Source organism: Chiloscyllium plagiosum, chromosome 3, assembly GCF_004010195.1.
Source record: "Chiloscyllium plagiosum isolate BGI_BamShark_2017 chromosome 3, ASM401019v2, whole genome shotgun sequence".
NCBI classification, from domain to species: domain Eukaryota; kingdom Metazoa; phylum Chordata; class Chondrichthyes; order Orectolobiformes; family Hemiscylliidae; genus Chiloscyllium; species Chiloscyllium plagiosum.
The window spans coordinates 49,994,741-50,015,233 of NC_057712.1; the positions used below are offsets into that span (position 1 = coordinate 49,994,741).

Sequence of the window (20,493 nt, forward strand, 5' to 3'; positions counted from 1 at the left end):
TTTCCCTGGAGCGTTGGAGGCTGAGGGGTGACCTTACAAAATTATGAGGGGCATGGATAGGGTAAATAGGCAAAGTCTTTTTCCTGGGGTCAGATAGTCCAGAACTAGAGGGCATAGGTTTAGGGTTAGAGGGGAAAGATATGAGAGAGACCTAGAGGGCAACTTTTTCACACAGAGGGTGGTACATGTATGGAATGAGCTGCCAGAGGAAGTGATGGAGGCTGGTACAATTGCAACATTTAAGAGGCATTTGGATGGGTATATGAATAGGAAGGGTTTGGAGGGATATGGGCCGGGTGCTGGCAGGTAGGACTAGATTGGGTTGGAATATCTGGTCGGCATGGACGGATTGGACCGAAAGGTCTGTTTCCATGCTGTATATCTCTACGACTCTAAGACTCTGCTTAGATTGCAATAAAGGTCAACCACACTGCTTAACTCTGCTCTCCAGCCCTATAATAATGTCTCTATCTCTGGATCAGAAAGCCTGTGTTTAAATCACACTTACTCCAAAGCGCATAATTCTCTGAATGGTTTGATTCAAAGTGTGAACCACACTGCTATGGGTCTGAACTCATGGTTAAGTCAGACCAAGTAAGGGCAGTAGATTTCCTTCCCTCAAGGTCATTAGTGAACCACATGAGTTTTTACACCAATTAACAGTGGTTACATTTTACACCAAGTAACAGTGGTTATATGGTCACCGTTGGGCTAGCTTTTCTTTAAATTCCAGTTCTTTCACTGAATTCAAATTACACTGTGTAATATCACCATAATGATGAGATTCAATCCATGCCAACAGAGCATCAGCCTGCTCTGAATTATTAACCCAGTGGCATCACCAAGTAGGCCACTGTTACTCACAAGCAGCTCACTGATGATATTTTATGGCATTATTTCTCTTTTGAATAGATGGTTGCTGATAGCCAACACCTGGCCAGATTCTTGTGGAAAGACACACTAAGGCACACTTCCATATTCACTGTACAGAACACCTAGCTCTGGTTTACACACTGTAATTCAATCTCCAACAGCATATAAAAAGCTGTCAAATGATACATGACTTACTTTTGCTAATTCACTTCAACCAAACAAAAAGGAAACATGCTGCTCTGTTACCTTAATAGTAACCACAAAGCAAAGCATTTGGAATTTGATTACTCCTTCTGTTTTTGAAGATTAGATTACATTACAGTGTGGAAACAGGCCCTTCGGCCCAACAAGTCCACACCGACCCGCCGAAGCGAAACCCACCCATACCCCTACATGTACCCCTTACCTAACACTATGGGCAATTTAGCATGGCCAATTCACCTGGCCCTGCACATCTTTGGACTGTGGGAGGAAACCGGAGCACCCGGAGGAAACCCACGCAGACACGGGGAGAACGTGCAAACTCCACACAGTCAGTCGCCTGAGGCGGGAATTGAACCCGGGTCTCTGGCGCTGTGAGGCAGCAGTGCTAACCACTGTGCCACCGTGCCGCCCACTAGATGTGAAAATTCAATACGTCTGAGATAAGCAGAAGAGTGGAAGACATTCCACATGGAATTCCAGGATAATTGACTTTGATTTGTGAGACAATGATTCATCAAAAATTAATACAGCACCCACCTTAAGATTGATCTGCGTTAAACTATGAAATTCTGTTTTAAAACCAGTCTTCTCAGGAAGGTTTCTCAGAGGCAACATTCCCAGGGAACACAGTTACCAGCTAAAGGGAAAGGTTTGCTTTAGAAATAAACCACAGTTCTGCTAAAAGAGTGCTGGCAATTTGTAAATACCATAAGCACAACTGCAGAACTAAATCTCCCATGCAAGCAAACTCCAACCAATCAACTAGAAAATATATAGCAGCTGCTGGATCTGACTTGCAAGGTTAACCTGGGCCAATGGGCCAAGTAGTGGCAAAAGGAGTTTACTTTGGATAAAAATGAGACGTTGCATTTTGGTAAGACAAACAAGGGAAGGACTTATACACATAATGGCAGGGCCCTGGGGAGTGTTGTCAAACAGGTAAACAATTCTTGAAAGCTGAGTCACAGGTAGACAAGGTGGTAAGGAGGCATTTGGCATGTTTGCCTTCATTGCTCAGACCAATAGACAATAGGTGTAGGAGTAGGCCATTCCGCCCTTCGAGCCTGCACCACCATTCAATATGATCATGGCTGATCATCCTTAATCAGTATCCTGTACCTGCTTTATCTCCATAACCCTTGATTCCACAATCCTTGAGAGCTCTATCCAACTCTTTCTTAAATGAATCCAGAGACTGGGCTGCCCTCTGGGGCAGCGCATTCCACACAGCCACCACAGCCACGGCACGGTGGCACAGTGGTTAGCACAGTTGCCTCACAGCGCCAGAGACCTGGGTTCAATTCCCGCCTCAGGCAACTGACTGTGTAGAGTTTGCACATTCTCCCCGTGTCTGCATGGGTTTCCTCCGGGCGCTCCGGTTTCCTCCCACAGTCCAAAAATGTGCAGGTCAGGTGAATTGGCCATGCTAAATTGCCCATAGTGTTAGGTGCAGGGGTAAATGTAGGGGAATGGGTCTGGGTGGGTTCGGCGGGTCGTTGTGGACTTGTTGGGCCGAAGGGCCTGTTTCCAAACTGTAAGTAATCTAATCTAATCTCTGGGTGAAGAAGTTTCTCCTCATCTCTGTCCTAAATGGTCTACCCCGTACTTTTAAGCTGTGTCCTCTGGTTCGGCACTCACCCATCAGCGGAAACATGTTTCCTGCCTCCAGAGTGTCCAATCCTTTAATAATATCGAAGTACATAGAATATAGAATATAGAAGTAAGGAAATATTCTTTTTCTATCACAAACCTCCTTCTAAATTTTACCATGGCAATGGTAACCATTAGCTAGCTATTCATCACTTTGACTGACACAGCCATTTTATAACACTAAGCCCAACATTGGTTCCTTCTCCATATCACAGTACAAAACATCATACCCTGCTTCACATGGTCCGCCCAGCCAATACACAAGCAGGTTTCCAAAGAGAGCCAGAATAAGCAACTTCCAAAAACATAATTTCAAATCAAGTTGATGCTAAAGTTTCAGAAATACCTTTCACTAAGTACAGCATTACACAAGCTCTAAGAAAGACCAAAACAAGAGAATTTATCTGTGCACCTAGAATAGCACAAGCAGGAAAGAAAAGAGCACAGGTCAAAACAAACATACTTTGTTAAAATAACAACCATGCTTATATCAATCAATTTTTCTGAAATTGGGCAAGGATTTATGTTGTAATATTAGATTTACTAAAACATTGCAAAAATCGGAATACCTACTGTAATACCCATACAGTACAGTGTCTTCAATATTCTGCCTTGTGATGTTGTCTGCTGCCCATTCCTAAAACAAACATACATGAGATTATTGGAAAGTACAACTTGCACAGATAACGGTCTGATAAAACACTGTGGATAGAGTGGGCTTTTATTTTAAAAAGATAGTTGTAGAAGGGATTTTCAAACTGTGCGAAGCTTAATGAAGGCAAATGCATCTTTTCAGACTGTTTAGCTTTAGCAGGCACTTGGGAATAAAATTGCAAATTTTTTTTTAAAGAATCCTTACAGTGTGGATATAGGCCATTTGGCCCAACAAGTCCACACCGACCTTCCGAAGTGTAACCTGCCCAGACCCATTCCTCTATTATTCTACGTTTCCCCTGATTAACATACCTAACCTACACATCCCTGACACTATGGGCAATTTAGCACAGCCAAATCATCCAGCTTGCACATCTTTGGATTGTGGAAGGGAACCGGAGCATCCGGAAGAAACCCATGCAGACACTGGGTTTGGTTTTGGGTGGGCAATGGCATTCTTCTTAATTTTTCAGATCTTCAGTGCTTGCTGTCTCTGACATGGAACATATGCAAAGGTGCTCATTCGCATTTAAAAATTTCAATACCGTTTAGGATAAAAACTACATGCTCAGCTTTGAAATTTCAAGACTGTGTTGCTTAGACTTGGAAGTACGTGTATTCAGGTTCTACATCTCACTCCCATTCAAACTATCTCAGAAGTGTTTATTTAGAGTGGGGAACATTATTGTTCTTAGTTTTTCAAGTTTCAAGTCCTCCTTGCTGCTGAAGTGAAAATATTCTAATTATAAAAATCTAGTTATTGCCCAACATCTCAAAAGGTACTGTAGAAATGTAATTTTTACAATAAAACAACATGTCCTAATCCACAAGATGCATCATTGCTTGATTGCCTGGAACTACCATTAGGTTCGTACATTGTGAAAATACATGATATTGTATTGGTCTTTGGTGATTTGGATCGTAAAAGTCGAGATAATTTGTTTTTGGGTTTTGATTCTGTGAAGGCAATATTTGTTTTGAAAAAAGGTCAAAATTAAATTTTTGAGCAGTGAGTTTAACATCAGCTAAACGACAAGGGGTGTAAATAGAGTCATAGAGATGTACAGCACGGAAACAGATCGCTCGGTCCAACTCATCCGACCAGATATCCCAACCCAATCTAGTCCCACCTGCCAGCACCTGACCCATGTCGCTCCAAACCCTTCTTATTAATATACCCATCCAGATGCCTTTTTAAATGTTGCAATTGTACTACTCCACCACTTCCTCTGGCAGCTCATTCCATACACGTACCACTCTCTACCTGAAAAGATTGCCCCTTAGGTCTCTTTTATATAGTTCCCCTCTCACCCTAAACCTATGCCCTCTAGTTCTGGACTTCCCCACCCCAGGGAAAAGACTTTGTCTATTTATCCCATCCATGCCCTTCATGATTTTGTAAACTCTCTAAGGTCACCCCTCAGCCTCCGATGCTCCAGGGAAATCAGCCCCAGCTTATTCAATCTCTCCCTATAGATCAAATGTTCCAACCCTGGCACCATTCTTCTAAGTCTTTTCTGAACCCTTTCAAGTTTCACAACATCTTTCTGATAGGAAGGAGACCAGAACTGTACATAAAATATTCCAACAGTGTCCTAACCAATGTCCTGAACAGCTGCAACATGATCTCCCAACTCCTGAACTCAATACTCTGACCAATAAAGGAAAGCATACCAAACACCTCCTTCACTATCCTATCCACCTGCGACTCCATATTCAAGGAGCTATGAACCTGCACTCCAAGGTCTCTTTGTTCAGCAACACTCCCTAGGACCTGACCATTAAGTGTAAGACCTGTCTTGCTAAGCTTTGCTTTCCCAAAATGCAGCACTTCCCATTTATCTAAATTAAACTCCATCTGCCACCTCTAAGCCATCTGATCAAGATCCTGTTGTAATCTGAGGTAACCTTCTTCGGTGTCCACTAAACTTCCAATTTTGGTATCATCTGCAAACTTACTAACTCTACCTCTTATGCTCAAATCCAAATCATTTAAATAAATGGTGAAAAGTAGTAGACCCAGCACCGATCCTTGTGGCACTCCACTGGTCAGAGGCCTCCAGTCTGAAAAACAATCCTCCACCATACCCTGTCTTCTACCTTTGAGTCAGTTCTGTATCCAAATGGCTAGCTCTCCCTGTATTCCATGAGATCGAACATTGCTAATCAGTCTCCCATAGGGAACCTTGTTGAACGTCTTACTGAAGTCCATGTAGATCACATCTACTGTGCTGCCCTCATCATCTCTGTTACTTCTTCAAAAAACTCAATCAAGTTTGTGAGGCATGATTTCCCATGCACAAAGCCATGTTGACTACTCCTAAATCAGTCCTTGTCTTTCCAAATACACATACATCCTGTCCCTCAGGATTCTCTCCAACAACTTGCTTCCTCAAAGAATTCTATTAAGTTTGTAAGACATGACCTTCCCTGTACAAAACCATCTTGCCTATCACTGATAAGCCCATTTTCTCCCAAATGTAAATAGATCCCATCCCTCAGTATCTTCTCCAGCAGCTTTCCTACCACTGACGTCAGGCTCACCTGTCTATAATTACCTGGATTGTCCTTGCAACCCTTCTTAAACAAGGGGACAATGTTGATAATTCAGCAGTCCTCTAGGACCTTACCCGTCTAAGAATGCTGCAAAAATATCTATTAAGGCTTCAACTACTTCCTCTCTTGCTTTCCTCAGTACACTGGGATAGATCTCATCCGGACCTGAGGACTTGTCCAATTTAACGACTTTTAGAATCCCTCCTTATGCCGACTTGACCTGGAGTAATCAAATATCTATCCATAATCCATCATGTTCCTTTCCTTGGTGAATACCGATGCAAAGTATTCATTAAGAATTTAGTTAGTTGTGTGGGTTTTGGAAAATTAAAATCAATTAGATTCAGGGAAGAATCCATTGGACTGGAAAACAGCTCTGTAACTCCCTTACTCTAAAAAGGGCAGAAAGCCGGAAACTACACATCAATTAGCTTAACATCTGACGTAAGGTAACTGTTAGAATTACATTATTAAAGATGTTATAACAGGGCACCAGGGTAAGTTCAAGGTGATCAGATAGAGGTAACATAGTTTTCCCAAAAGGAAAACACTTAACTAATTTAGAGTTCTTAGAGGAATGGTAGATGCACGTACATTTAAGATACATTTGGATAGGTACATGAATAGGAAAGGTTTACAGGGATATGGGGTAAACACAGCAAAGTGTCAATGTGGACAAGCTGAACCAAAGCCTTTTTCCATTTTTTCTATACTATAGCAGTGAGGATCAGCCATGATCATACTGAATGCTGAAGATGGCTCAAAAGGGCCTAAAGACCTACTCCTGCACCTAGTTTCTGCATTTCTCTGACTTCTTCAATTATAGTTCAAAGTTTTGCCTTTCATGCTTTTTATCTGACACTCAATGCTGATCACACTATACAAAGTTCATTAATAACTTTTGAATTCTAAAATGTGAAAATATACAGTGATATAAAGCTTTTTAAAACCAGCCTCAATAGAATATTGTAAGTTCATTAGATTAGATTCCCTACAGTGTGGAAACAGGTCCTTCAGCCCAACCAGTCCACACCAACCCTCCAAAGACTAACCCACCCAGACCCACCTCCCTCAGACTAATGCACCTAACATCATGGACAATTTAGCATGGCCAATCCACCTGACCTGCACATCTTTGGACTGTGGGAGGAAACCGGAGCACCCGGAGGAAACCCACGCAGACATGGGGAGAATGTGCAAACTCCACACAGAGTGTCATCTGAGGCTGGAATCGAACCTGGGACCCTGGTGCTGTGAGGCAGCAGCGCTAACCACTGAGCCACCGTGCCGCCCATAATGTTACAACTATTGACTTGTTGAACGACATACAGAAATATTGACCAGGGCTGCAATCCGGTTTCAATTGAGAACAGTTTTGTACCAACAGAAGGGCAGTTTGATTGGTGGTAATCCAGTCTTTTGGGAGTTTGAAAGAAGCCTTTAAACTGGTTTAGCAGTTTGAGTAGACTTAACTCGTTGGGACATCACGTTGCGGTTGTACAAGATGTTGGGTAGGCCACTTTTGGACTACTGCTTACAGTTCTGGAGTCCTTGCTCCAGGACAGATATTATTAAATTGGAGAGGATGCAGTAAGCATTTACAAGGATGCGACTGGGACTGGAGGGTTTGAGTTACAAGGAGAGGATGGTTAAGCTGGGACTTTTTTCACCAGAGCATAGGAGATTGAGGGGTGATCTTATAGCAGTTTATAAAATCATGAGGGGCATAGGTAGCTTGAACAGCAATGGTTTCTCCCTTGTGTTAGGGAATTCAAAACTAGAGGGCATAACTTTATGACGACAAGGTAAAATTTTAAAAGGGACCTGATGAGTAACTTTTTCACACAAAAGGTGGTTTATATATGGAATGAACTGCCTAAGAGGAAATGGTACAATTACAATAGTTATATGACATTTGGACAGGTACATGAATAGAAAATGTGTAAGTAGATATGGGCCAAACACAGGCAAATTGGTCTAGTTTAGCTTGGGAAACTTGGTCAGCATGGACAAGTTGGACCAAAGGGTCTGTTTCAGTATGACTTTTCTTGAAGTTCATTGGAAAAGTCAGTCTAACTGGTTCTGTATAACTCGGGGAGAAATAGTAAAAGAGACAATCATGTAGAAAGTTGCCAAAAGGAAATACTTGGAACTTCATCAGTTCAGAAATGCTTTAAAAAGCAAAAAGGGAGAAACACTGGAGTTAAATGAATTTAAATGATATTGTGGGCATAGAGTGGAATTTTTCTTTTTGTTGTTTATGTTGACTCAACAGAAGAGGTGACGGTCTGAGTTGCTTTAAAAGGATACTAAAGAAGATAAGATTACTCATCTTTCATAGTCTTTCCTAATCTTTCACATAGTTTATGCTCCCACATCTGAAGAAAGAACCATAGCAATTACAATGAGTGAACATCAGAGAATAAAAGCCTGCTATTGCTATGATGCATAATAAACCATTTTAAATAAAAGTTAGAGAACAGACTGTGACTTTTCTGTAGATCAGGGATGATTATATTTAAAAGCAACAAGCATCAAATCTCAATGGTAGCGTGACAATCAATAAAGTTTAGCCAGGAGCAACTCAACCATTTGCCTTTAGATAATTCAAAAAGGATTGCAAACTGTAAATCTCACACCTTGTACAGAAGTTGAATTTGAGGAACTATGATCTCTGCATATCGTAACTTTATGCATCTGTAGCAAGTTAATTTAGCCAAAGAGTGATTCTTCCTGTTCCCTGCATACCAATATTAAACCAGTTTAGCAGAGTGAAATTCATTAACAAATCTACCAAGTACGTCTTAGCCTGACAACATAACAGAAATACAATGCCTTTTAGTTTAAGGGCCTTAAGCTATCAGAAAAAAAACTGAGCTACAGATTTGTATTTCACGTGATCAAAGTTGTAAAGATTTGATTCAGACCTTTAAAAATGGCAGAAGACTTACACTTCGCCCAGAGCTCGTTATGTTCATTTATTTAGGAGGACCATGAGACACAATATAGAATGGGTAAATTTTTTAAAAAGTTCTATGCTTGCAACTACTACACTTCACAGAATCAATCTATTGCAGAGTTAAAAATCACACAACACCACGGTGCAGTCCAACAGGTTTAATTGGGGCACACAAGCTTTCGGAGCACCGCTCCTTCATCAGGTGGTTGTGGAGGACACAACTGTAAGGCACAGAATTTATAGCAAAAGCTTACAGTGTGATGTAACTGAAATTATACATTGAAAAATACCTTGATTGTCTCTTGAATCTTTCATCTGTTCGAATACCATGATAGTTTCACTTCTTTCATGTGTAAATCACAAAACTTCTTTTTAAAAGTTGCATTCTCAGGTTAACTAACAATTGGTATTAGCTAGACAATATGTTGAAGGTGTTAGCCCCCTGTGAGCTCTATCTGTGCCATGATGTTTAGATTGATTCTAATCTAAAAAGTGAGATAACAGAGTTTTACATGAATTCATGCCATTTTTGAGCAAAGTACAATGTGACTCTGCAAGTACAAATTCATCCCACAAACGTATATGTATATGTGTGCATGTGGGTCTTTGTGTCTGTGTATGTGTGTGCCTGGGTTGGGGGGTTGTGAGTGTGAGAGAGAGTGTACAGTATATGGGTGGGGGATTGTGACTGTCTGTGAGAGAGAGTGTATATGTGTGTGCGTGAGTGTAGAGTGGTCTAAGTCTCTGAGAGGATGCATGTGTGAATGTGTGTATCTGTAAGGGTGTGTGTGTGTCTGTGTATATGTGTGTCCATGTGTATGTGTGTGTAAAGGAATGCCTGTCTGTGTGTATTATATATATATTTTATACACACACACACACACACACAAAGACCCACATGCACACATACACACACACTTTTGTGGGGTGAATTTGTACTTGCTGAGTCACATTGTACTTTGCTCAAAAATGGCATGAATTCATGTAAAACTCTGTTATTTCACTTTTTAGATTAGAATCAATCTAAACATCATGGCACAGAGAACACAGGGGGCTAACACCTTCAACATATTGTCTAGCTAACACCAATTGTTACAGTTAACCTGAGAATGCAACTTTTTAAAAAACGTTTTGTGATTTACACATGAAAGAAGTGAAACTACCATGGTATTCGAACAGATGAAAGACTCAACAGACAATCAAGGTATTTTTCAATGTATAATTTCAGTTACATCACACTGTAAACATTTGCTATAAATTCTGTGCCTTACAATTGTGTCCTCCACAACCACCTGATGAAGGAGCGGTGCTCCAAAAGCTAGTACTTCCAATTAAACCTGCTGGACTATTACCTGGTGTTGTGTGATTTTTAAACTTTGTACACCCCAGTCCAACACCGGCATCTCTGGCTATTGCAGACTGTGATTCACGAAATGTGTTTCTCAGCATGACACAAAGCCAGTTTCAGCAATGGTGACCATGACAACTATCAGTGACAGCTCTAAAAATAAACCTGATTCACTAATTAGGAAAGGAATTTGCCATCCTTATCTGGACAACATGTGACTCAAAGCCCACAGTTTACTCTTACTGTGTTCTGAAGTGGCTCCAGCAAGCCACTTGGTACAAAGGAAACAAATGATAGCCATCAAATGTAAGTCTTGCCATTGGCACCACATCCCATGAAAGAATAAAAAGATCGGTTATCACTGTTTTCTTTTAAATAAATTATAAATAACCAAAAATCATTGAGACTTTAAATATTTGATGGTGGATTGTGTACAAATGAGTTAATGCTGTCCCTTTGCTGGGGAAAAGCAAATGCCGCATGACATGGAGAATCTTCCATGTGTGCAGAAATTGGATTGTTCACATGTGGATGCCTCACAACATTACACAAAGGTTACCTTTTTTACATCACTTTCCTAGCAAGACTAACCTGTCGAATAATGCTGACCTTGTTTTTAAGCAATCCACACATTTTTGCTTTACACACTTCAAAACTTTAGATTTGGACTTTTTCTTAACTTTCTTAATTTTTTAATGTTATTTTATTTAAATCCTAACTGAATCATTGAAACTGCTAAATAAAATAGTTGTATAAGCCTTAGTCACTATTTATGTAAGTTGTCAGTATCTCATTACCAGATTTAGCATCTTAAAATATATCAGTTTAACATTAAAAAGGTGTAGACTCGATAATTAATTGGCACTGAATATCTGAAATGTTTTTTGCTGTAATGCAAATTAACATAAAATTAATCATTCTCAACGGTAAGTAGTACAAACTTGCCAAATTAGCCAAATATGGAGGTGAATGAGTACTCCAAGGCTGCTGTATTACATTGACTTTCTTTAAATTAGTTGAAACAGCTTCCTGCAGCTGTCAACTACAATAAGTGTAATAGCCTTCCAAAAATGTCACTGGCCTTAAAAGCACAGAATCATAGAGCTGCACAGCATGGAAAGAGACCTTTCCATCCAATTCATCCATGCAAACCAGATATCCTTTATAAATCTAGTCCCATTTGCCAGCATTTGGCCCAGATCCTTCTAAACCTTTCCTATTCCTAGACCCATCCAGATGGCTTTTAAATGTTGTATTGTACCAACCTCCTCCACTTCCTCTGGCAACTCATTCCATACACACAACACCCTCTGTGTGAAAAAGCTGCCCCTTAAATCTTTCCCCTCTCATTTTAAACCTATACCCTCGAGTTTTGGTTTCCCACACACCAGGGAGAAGATTTTGTCTATTTATCCTATCCATGCACCTCACGATTTTATGTGATGATTTATATAGGATATCTGGTGAGCACGGAGGTGTTGGATTGAAGGTTCTGTATACGTGCTGCATATCTCTAGGACTCTAAGTTAGTCAGACATGATTTCCCACACACAAAGCCATGATGACTCTCCTTAAACAATCCTTGCCTTTTCAAACACATGTAAATCCTGTCCCTCAGGATTGCCTCCAACAACTTGCCCATCACCAATGTCAGGCTCACCAGTCTATAATTACCTGGTTTTTCCTTACCATATTTCTTAAATAGTGGCACCCCATTAGTCACCCTCCAGTCTTCTGACCCTTCATCTCTGGCTATCTCAGCAAGGGGCCAAGCAACATTTCCTTAGGTTCCTAGGTGTTCTAGGGTACACCTGACCAAGTCCCAGGGATTTAGCCACCTTTCCGCACCACATCGTCTGTAATATGGACATCTTTCAAGATGTCGTATTTATTTCCCCACGGTCTCTATCTTCCATATCCTTCTCCATAGTGTAAACTGATGCAAAATACTCATTTAGTATCTCCCCAACCTCCTGCGGTTCCACACAGAGGTGGCCTTGCTGATCTTTACAGGACCCTTTTCCTTCCCTTGTTACTCTTTTGTCCTTAATGTATATGTAGAATCTCTTTGGATTCTCCTTTATCCAATATGCCAATGCGATTTCATGTTCCCGTTTTGTCCTCCTGATGTTCCTCAAGTATACTCAGAGTCATAGAGATGTACAGCAATGGAACAGACTCTTCGCTCCAACCCATCCACGTTGACCAGATATCCCAACCCAATCTAGTCCCACCTGCCAGCACCTGGCCCATATCCCTCCAAACCCTTCCTATTCATATACCCATCCAAATGCCTCTTAAATGTTGCAATTGTACCAGCCTCCACCACATCCTCTGGCAGCTCATTCCATACACGTACTACCCTCTGCGTGAAAAGGTTTCCCCTTAGGTCTCTTTTATATCTTTCCCCTCTCACCCTAAACCTATGCCCTCTAGTTCTGGACTCCCTCACCCCAGGGAAAAGACTTTGCCTATTTATCCTATCCATGCAGCTCATAATTTTGTAAACCTCTAAGGTTTCATATCTCAGCCTTCGACACTCCAGGGAAAACAGCCCAAGCCTGTTCAGCCTCTTCCTATAGCTCAAGTACTCCAACCCTGGCAACATCCTTGTAAATCTTTTCTGAAATCTTTCAAGTTTCACAACATCGTTCCGATAGGAATGAGACCAGAATTGCATGTAATATTCCAACAGTGGCCTAACCAATGTCCTGTACAGCTGCAAAATGACCTCCCAACTCCTGTACTCGATACTCTAACCAATAAAGGAAAGTATACCAAATGCCTTCTTCTCTATCCTATCTACCTGCGACTCCACTTTCAAGGAGCTATGAACCTGCACTCCAAGGTCTCTTTGTTCAGCAACACTCCCTAGGACGTTACCATTAAGTGTATAAGTCCTGCTAAGATTTGCTTTCCCAAAATGCAGCACCTCACATTTATCTGAATTAAACTCCATTTGCCATCTCTGAGCCCATTGGCCCACCTGGTCAAGATCCTCTTGTAATCTGAGGTAACCCTCTTCACTGTCCACTACACCTCCAATTTTGGTGTCATCTGCAAATTAACTAACTGTACCTCTTATGCTTGCATCCAAATCATTTATGTAAATTACAAAAAGTAGAGGACCCAGCACCGATCTTTGTGGCACTCCACTGGTCACAGGCCTCCAATCTGAAAAACAACCCTCCACCACCACCCTCTGTCTTCTACCTTTGAGCCAGTTCTGTATCCAAAAGGCTAGTTCTCCCTGTATTCCGTGAGATCTAACCTTGCTAATCAGTCTCCCATGGGGAACCTTGTTGAAAGCCTTACTTGAAGTCTATATAGATCACATCTACCACTATGCCCTCATCAATCCTCTTTGTTGCTTCCTCAAAAAACTCAATCAAGTTTATGAGACTTGCACAACACCATTTTGACTATCCCTAATCAGTCCTTGCCTTTCCAAATACATGCACATCCTGTCCCTCAGCATTCCCTCCAACAACTTGCCCACCAAATTCTTCTAGGGATTCACTCAATCCCTGCTGCCTTTGCTTCCTTTTTACTCTTGACCAAAATTTCTTTAGTCATCCAACATTCCCTATACTCTAACCAGAGTATACTGGACTCTCATCTCATTTTTGAAGGCTTCCCACTTTCTAGCCATTCCTTTACTGGCGAACATCCACCCCCAATCAAATGTTCAAAGTCCTTTCCTAATACGTTAAAATTGGCCTTCCTCCAATTTAGAACTTTAACTTTTAGATCTTGCCTATCCTTTTCCATCACTATTTTAAATCTAATAAATTTATGATCGCTGGCCCCAAAGTGCTTCCCCATTGACACCTCACTCACTTGCCCTGCCTTATTTCCCAAGAGTAGGTCAAGTTTTCCACCTTCCCTAGTAGGTACATCTACATAGTGAATCAGAAAATTTTCTTGTACACATTTAATAAATTCCTCTTCATCCAAGCCCTTAACACTATGGCAGTCCCAGTCTATGTTTGGAAAGTTAAAATCCCCAACCATTATCACCCGATTATTCTTATAGATAACTGAGATCTCCTGACAGATTTCTTTCTCAATCTCCAGCTGACTATTTGGGATGTATACAGTACAATCACAATATGATGATCATCTGTCTATTTCGCAGTTCCACCCAAATAATTTCCCTGGACATATTTCCAGGAATACCCTCTATAAGTACAACAAACGCTACTCCCCCTCCTCTCTTGTCCCCCTTTCTATCTTTCATAGCACAACAACACTGGTTAGATCTGATAATCTTCATTCTTTGTAAGTCACCTAATTAAGTGTCGACATAGACATCACTGGTGAGCAAAACCTCTGACGAACTACTTAAAGACAAGTAATGTACACATTGATCAGGTTACCAGTTTTCAACAAAACAAACAAGGCCACTTCAAAATGGTCAATGGTTTCCTCAGAAAAATCACTAAATCCACAGTGACAATGCTATGCATTACCCCACAAAGCTTGTGCAATAGCAGAGGTTCGGTGGTGTTAAAAACATCCATCGCATATTGCTTTCATCTGTCCACTATACACCCGTTCAGATCCCACAATGTTCAATTTGCAAGTAAAAACTGAATAAATGAAGCTATACATTCCTGTATAATACTCAAGGCAGCAAAACTCAACTGAGAAAATTGGATCATTTTACAAAATAAAGCCAAACAATAAATTGAATAGAAATGACATTTCTTGGGGACAGTCCATATCACAATAGAGGTGTTGGACATATTAGAATGTATGAAGGGGAATAAATATCCTGGTCTTAACCAGATATAATCAAGAACGCTGCAACAGACTAAAAAAGAAATTGCGGGAGCCCAGGCTGATATTTTGGCATCGTTGTTAGCCACAGGTGAGGTCCCAGAAAACTGGAGGGTAGCGAATGTTGTGGCATTATTCAAGAAGGGCTGCAAAGAAAAGCCTGGGAAGTAAAGACCAAGAAGCTTAACATCTTTGAGAAGATTCTGAGGGATAAGGTACACATGCATTTGGAAAGACAGGGTTTGATTAGTAGTCAGCATGGCTTTGTGAGTGGGAGGTCATGCCTCACAAATTTGTTAGAGTTCTTTGATGAAGTGATCAGGAAGGTTGATTTCAGGAAGTCCTTTGATAAGGTTCCACATGGTAGACTACTCTGGAAAGTTAGATCGCATGGAATCCAAAGCAAGCTGGCAAAATTGGCTTGATGGTAGGAAGCAGGGGATAATTGTGGAGGTCTGTGACTAGTGGAGTGCCTCAGGGGTCAGTGCTGGGCACACTATTATTTGTTATCTATATCAATGATGTGGATGAGAATGCACAAGGTACGATTAATAAGTCAGCTGATGACACTAAAATTGGTGGTACCGTGGGCAGTGAGGCAAGTTGTCAAAAATTGCAGCTGGACCTTGATCAGCTGTGGAACTTGGCCGAGAAATGGCAAATGGAGATTAATGTAGGTAAGTGTGAGGTCTTGTATTTTGGCAAGTCAAATCAAGGTAGGAGTTTCATGGTGAATGGTAGGGCCTAAAAGATTGTAGTAGAACACAGGGATCTTGGAGTTCAGTTGCACGGTTCTCTGAAAGTAGAGTCACAGGTAGACAGGTCAGTGAAGAAGGTTTTTGGCACACTGGCCTTCATCAGTCAGGGCACTGAGTTTAGAAGGTGGAAAGTTATGTTGCAGTTATCCAGAATGTTAGTAAGGCCGCACTTGGAGTATTGTGTTCAGTTTTGGTCACCTTGCTAAAGGAAGGATGTTATTAAACTGGAAAGAGTTCAGAAGAAATTTACAAGAATGTTGCCTGGACTCAACTGTCTGAGTTACAGGGAGAGTTTGGACAAGCTAGGACTTTTGTCTTTAGAGAGTAGGAAACTGGGAGGGTACCTTATCAAGGTGTGTAAAATTGTGACAGGATGGATAGGTTGAATGCACTCAGTCTTTTGCCCAGGATTGTGGAATTGAGGACTAGAGAGCATCAGCTTAAGGTTAGAGGGGAAAGAACAAAAAGGAACTTGAGGGGCAATGTTTTTACACAGAAGGTGATACACAAAGAAGTGGTGCCAGAAGTGCTTGAGTTGGGTACATTAACAACACTGAAAAGGCATTTGTTCAAATGCATGGATCGGAAAGATTCAGAAGGATATGAGCCAAGTGCAGGGAAATGGGGTTGGCGTGGATGGACATTTTGGTCAGCATGGATCAGATTGGGCCAAAGGGCCTGTCTCCATGCTGTAAGACTCCATGACTCTCTCCAACAACTAACTTTCCACAAATATAACTGTTATGGAATATTAACTGTCCTCCTCTGAACCTCTCTCCTGCACACACCAGAAACTCATAAATGGAACTACCATGTGGTAACAAATCCTGTAGAATGTCATAGAATAGCTTTATGAAATAAGCATTTTATTGTAAAAGATATATATTCCAGAATCACTGCACAGTTTACATGTCCATACCAATCTTCAGTTTAGCCTCATATTTGTATAATACCTTGTAAGACCCTCTGGAATCTTTCATGTAAGAAACAAGGAATATGTCAACAGGCAGCAATGATGAAGTAATCAATGCTACAGCAAGTGCACAAATAGCAGTTATGGTAGAGACAACTTCACTTTCTTGCTGGCTCTGGTATCGACGGATATACGTCCAACAAAAAACCAGAATTGCCTAGAAAACACAAAAAGTAAACATTAGTGGAAATGATTACTTCTGACAAAGCACAACAGCTCACACATACACTGTTAGCAATAGATTACCAACTGTTTTGTTTCAAAGGACAAGCACAAACAAATTTGTCAAAAGGTCTTGATTCACATTGGGATATTGTTGAAGATCTTAACAAAATTTAAAATAATTTTTGAATCAAAACTACAATCATTTGAAACAGGTGGTGGTGGGGCAAGCTTCAATATGCATTAGTAGAAACAAAAATGAGTTGATAAAATTTGGAGCAGAAAGAGCGCAATAGGTCAGATAGCATTGGTGGAGCAGCAAAGTCGGCATTTCGGGTCAGGACCCTGCATTAGGAGTGGGAAAGGAGCTCAGCAATAAATAAAGGGAGGTGGGTGGGGCTGGGGGAAGGTAGGTAGGATGATGATAGGTGGATGCAGATACGGGATTATTGTGATTGTTCAGTGGGAAGAGTGGAAGTGGATAGGTGAGAAGGAAGATGGACAGGTTAGGTCAAATCATGGAGGCAGAGAGGAAGAGGAGGGCTGGACATGGGATGAAAATGGGGGTGGGGAGATTTTGAAACTGGTTAACTCTACGTTGAGGCCATCAGGCTGCAAGTTCCTGAGGTGGAATATAAGGCGTTGTTCCACCAGTTTACATGTGGTAGCAGAAGAGGCCCAGAGTGGGCATGTCACCAAGGGAATGGGATGGGGAATTGAAATAGCTGGTAACTGGAAGGTGGTATTGATTGGAGTGTACAAAGCACAGATGCTCCGCGAACCCCAAGTCTGCACTTGATTTCTCCAATGTAGAAGAGACCACATCAGGAGAAACAGAGGCAATAAACCAGAATAGAAGTAGTGGAAGTGAATCTCCAAAAATGAGATGAGTTCAGTCGAAGTGTAACACCTATTTCCAAATCAAAAGTGGCTTGTAGAGTCAACAAACCCTTTCAGAGGGGTTGATTAAAATGTTATTTACTGCTGTTAAAATTAATCTATGGTTGCAATATTATAACTGCTGGCAATGCAAAGTAGCTCTTAATCTTCGCAGAATGAAACCAAATTCAAAGACAGAGTCTGAACTGCAGCAAAAATAATCTTTCTCCTCCTTCAATTAACGCTTTAACATGATTTACATTTTCCAAAGCCTAGGTTTTGTATCATTGATATACACATTACTATAGTCAAAACATTTTATTCTTACCATCTCAATGTCCGAAGACCTAAAAATACTCTACTTATTAATCTTGCAATTATTATATCTAAAGAGAAGTAAATTATGCTCAGAGAACTATAGACATCAATACAGACAGGTGAGGGGGAAATAATAAATTGAAAAACATTAAGAAACTAAAGATAAAAATAATGGTCAACGGATTTCAAAAGGGAGAAACTTGCTTGACCAATGCCACTGTAATCAAAAAAAAAAGAATAACATAGTGGGTACAGCACATCTAAAAGTCTAAAAGGCATCTCATAAAATACCACTTCATAGATTAGATTAGATTAGATTAGATTCCCTACAGCATGGAAACAGGCCCTTCTGCCCAACAGGCACACCGACCCTCCGAACAGCAACCATCCAGACCTATCTCCCTCTGACTAACGCACCTAACTCTATGGACAATTTAGCATGGCCAATTCACCTAACCTGCACATCTTTGGATTGTAGGAGGAAACCTGAGCACCCAGAGGAAACCCACGCAGACACGGGGAAAATGTGCAAATTCTACACAGACAATCGCGTAAGGCTGGAATCAAACCCAGGTCCCTGGCGCTATGAGGCTGCGGTGCTAACCACTGAGCCACCGTGCTGCCCAAAGAAATTGAGCCTGACGCGATTTGAACACACAACTTCTGATGTGGAGTCAGACGCATTACCGTTATGCCACAAGCCCATAGTCAAGTGAATAAAGTTAATAAATGAAACAATACAAGATGGTGACTAGCAGCGACAGATTGCCAGTTGAAATACTGATACCTAATTTTTTTGCGCGGATAGAAAGGCTCTCTGTCTGAGCAAAAATGATACCAAAGATCCAAATCCAGAAGTTCCATCCACAAATGCAGCTCCTACTGTTTTCACAGGGACAAGGGAAAGGGGGGAGGTTCAATTTCAGTCATCCACAATGCACATAAACAAGTGAATACAAAAAAACTGTAGTTCCCTTCAATTTATGTTGATGTTGCAATGGCAAAAGAATGATTTGAGCAGATTGGAACTGGCAGGAGAAGGTCTAAACTTAATCAAGTTCTTTGGCATAGTAAGGTATCAGTGTTGAAACAGGTGACGCTAGAAAAGCACAGCAGGTCAGGGAGCATCTGAGGAGCAGGAGAGTCGACGTTTTGGACATGAACATTTTGGGAAACGTCTACTTTCCTGCTCCTCGGATGCTGCCTGTCCTGCTGGGCTTTTCCAGTACCACTTTTTTCAACTCTGACTTCTCCAGCATCTGCAGTCCTCACTCTCTCATGCTAAGGTATTGTTTTGGATATGGTCTCAGGATACTATTGGGAGTGGTCAGGTATACTTTTGGATTAAAAAATGGATACTCATTGGAACTGTGAATGGATCCCATGAGGAAGCTGACAACAGTGCAGTTTAGCTATCAAAGCACTTCAAGGTGAGGCAATGGCCTAGTAGTATTATCACTGGACTGTTAATTCAGAAACCCAGGCAATGTTCTGGAGACCTGGGTTCAATTCACACCACCATACATGGTAGAATTTGAATTAAATAAAGAAATGGAAGTAAGAGTTTCATGATGCCCATAAAATCCATTGTCAATTGTCAGAAAAACTATCTGGTTCACTAATGTCCTTTTCTGAAGAAAATCTTCCATTCTTATCTGGTCTGACTGTCATATGACACCAAACCCACAGGAATATGGTTGTACTTGACTTCCACTAAGGCTGGGCAATAAATGCTGGTCGAGCCAGCAACACCCTCATCCAATGAAGAATTTAAAATAATCTCCTAACTTCAAGTATTATAAGAAAAAAACACTATTCCGTTCTGTCTCTTGATAGAGGCCCAAGCACCATCATTATATTTGCTTTACACCAGCTTCATGCCTGATTTCACAACTTTTCATCAACACAGTGGGATGCATGTAAATCCACAGTTTGACAGCTCTGAAAGCTTATAACGTTTTTGAAGTGGGACTATGAATATAAATATTTGTTGTTGTTCAGGAATAAACAACCTTCCACACAGTAATGGCCTTTTATTATCAGAGTTTTCTTTTTTTCTTAATTATATCTTTATTCAATTTCAGTAGTTCCAAGGTTTACCGATCATTAATATTGGATGAGTTGGCATTGCAAATGTAAACGAAAAGAATAGAGAGTGGGTGGCATGGTTCTGCACAAGTTGATTCTAAGTTTGCATCTGGGCCATAAATGTTGAGTAGATTGACATAGGTTGGCTTGGAGGATGCAATGAAGCATGGGAGTTGGGTAGAGTGACAGGGACAGTTTCTGTTCTCGAAACATAGAAAATAAGAGAAATAGCACTTCGACCACTCAACATTATGATTGATTCTAAATCTCAATGTCATATTCTCGCTGT

At 40.9% G+C, this 20,493-nt stretch overlaps 1 protein-coding gene across 1 annotated transcript in view; it reads right to left on the minus strand.

The window, feature by feature from the left end:
• The window catches only part of lmbrd1 (LMBR1 domain containing 1), a 273,681-nt gene that overhangs the window by 217,141 nt on the left and 36,047 nt on the right, over positions 1-20,493 (minus strand). Inside the window, exons 2-3 of the mRNA XM_043681689.1 lie at positions 16,738-16,914; positions 3,301-3,364 (exon numbers count right to left, since the gene is read on the minus strand). Of these exons, the coding sequence (XP_043537624.1) occupies positions 3,301-3,364; positions 16,738-16,914 (241 nt within the window). The remainder of the gene's footprint in view (positions 1-3,300; positions 3,365-16,737; positions 16,915-20,493) is intronic.